The following is a 1,846-nucleotide window of genomic DNA, read 5'->3' on the forward strand; positions in this document are numbered from 1 at the left end:
GTTTCTTTTGCTGTGCAGAGCTTTTAAGTTTCATATAGTCCCATTCATTTATTTTAGCTTTTACTTCCATTACCTTTGGAGTCAAATTCATAAAATGCTCTTTGAACCCAAGGTCCATAAGTTTAGTACCTATGTTTTTCTTCTATGCAGTTTATTGTGTCAGGTCTTATGCTTAAGTCTTTGATCCATTTTTTTTTTTTTTTTTTGGTTCCCACGTTTTATTCAAGAACTGATACAGAACATTCCAGAGTAAGGAGTCTTAATCCTCATCTTCCTCCTCTTCTTCGTCCTGGTTAATCTGGAAGTAACGCAATTCGTAACTTTCTTTGCTGTTAGCAACTACACGCAACCAATCACGGAGATTGTTCTTCTTCAAATACTTTTTGGTGAGATATTTCAAATACCTTTTGGAAAAAGGCACCTCAGAAGTGACCGTGATCTTGCTCTTGCTCCTTTCAATGGTTACAACCCCTCCACCGAGATTCCCAGCTTTTCCATTCACTTTGATTCGCTCCTGAAGAAACTGCTCAAAATTGGCAGCATCCATGATTCCATCTTCTACTGGATGGGTGCAGTCAAGGGTAAACTTCAGAACCTGCTTCTTTTTTTTGCCTCCCTTAGCCACAAGCTTTTTCATGGGAGCCATGGCGCTAGCCGAGACAGAAAAGCTTTTGATCCATTTTTAATTAATTTTGGAGCATGGTGACATATAGCAGTCCAGTTTCATTCTTTTGCACGTGGCTATTCAATTCTCCCAGCACCATTTATTGAAGAGGCTGTCTTTTCTTCATTGTATGTTTTTAGCTTCTTTGTCAAAAATTATCTGTCCATATTTATGTGGTTTTATTTCTGGGTTCTCAATTCTATTCCATTGGTCTATGTGCCTGTTTTTCTGCCAATACCATGCTGTTTTGATTATTGTAGCCCTGTAGTACAAGCTAAAGTCAGGGACTGCGATACCTCCAGTATTGTTCTTTTTGTTAATATTGCTTTGGCTATTCAGGGTCTTTTGTGGTTCCAAATAAATCTGATGATTTTTTGTTCTATTTCTTTAAAAAATGCCATTGGGATTTTGATGAGGATTGCATTAAATCTGTATATTACTTTGGGTAATTTGGCCATTTTAACTATGTTAATTCTTCCAATCCATGAGCATGGCATGTTTTTCCATTTCTTTGTGTCTTCTTCAATTTCTTTCAAAAATGTCTTATAGTTTTCAGCATATAAATCCTTCACATCCTTGGTTAAGTTTATTTCTAGGTATTTTATTCTTTTTGCTCCAATTGCAAGGAAATTGTTTTTTGTATTGCTGTTTCTGAGATTTCATAGTTAGTATATAGCAATACAACAATTTTTTTTTTTGTACGTTGATTTTGTAGCTAGCAACTTTACTGTATTCGTTGATTATTTCTAAACGCTTTTTGGTGGAGTCTTTAGGGTTTTCTATATATAGCATCATGTCATCTGCAAAGACTGATAATTTAACTTCTTCATTCCCGATTTGGATGCCTTTTATTTTTTTCTCTTGCCTGATTGCTCTGGCAAGGACTTCCAACACTATGTTGAAAAGCAGAAGTGATAAGGGACAGCCCTGTTGTGTTCCTGAATGTAGAGCAAAGGGCTTCAGTTTTTCACCATTTATTATGAGATTAGCTGAGGGCTTGTCAAAATGGCATTTATTATGTTCAGGTATTTTCCTTCTAAAGCTATTTTATTAAGTGTTTTAATCATAAATGGATGTTGCATCTTGTCAAATGCTTTTTCTGCATCAATTGACATAATCATACTATTTTTGTCCTTTATTTTGTTTATGTGATGTATCACATTGATGGATTTGCAGATGTTG

At 35.3% G+C, this 1,846-nt stretch overlaps 1 protein-coding gene across 1 annotated transcript; it reads right to left on the reverse strand.

Moving 5' to 3' along the window:
* Nucleotides 1-206: 206 nt before the first annotated feature.
* On the reverse strand, nucleotides 207-655 carry LOC308504124 (large ribosomal subunit protein eL22-like). The gene has a single exon (XM_081064267.1). It carries the CDS (start codon nucleotides 644-646, stop codon nucleotides 260-262), a length of 387 nt encoding a protein of 128 aa, XP_080920393.1. The 5' UTR covers nucleotides 647-655; the 3' UTR covers nucleotides 207-259.
* Between the last annotated feature and the right edge of the window lie 1,191 nt (nucleotides 656-1,846).

The sequence above is a fragment of the Rhinolophus hipposideros genome, assembly GCF_964194185.1.
Source record: "Rhinolophus hipposideros genome assembly, chromosome: 10".
Taxonomy (NCBI): Eukaryota; Metazoa; Chordata; class Mammalia; order Chiroptera; family Rhinolophidae; genus Rhinolophus; species Rhinolophus hipposideros.

Excerpts from the sequence above, each read along its gene's own strand:
- LOC308504124 (XM_081064267.1), bottom strand. The coding sequence starts at position 646 with ATGGCTCCCATGAAAAAGCTTGTGGCTAAGGGAGGCAAAAAAAAGAAG.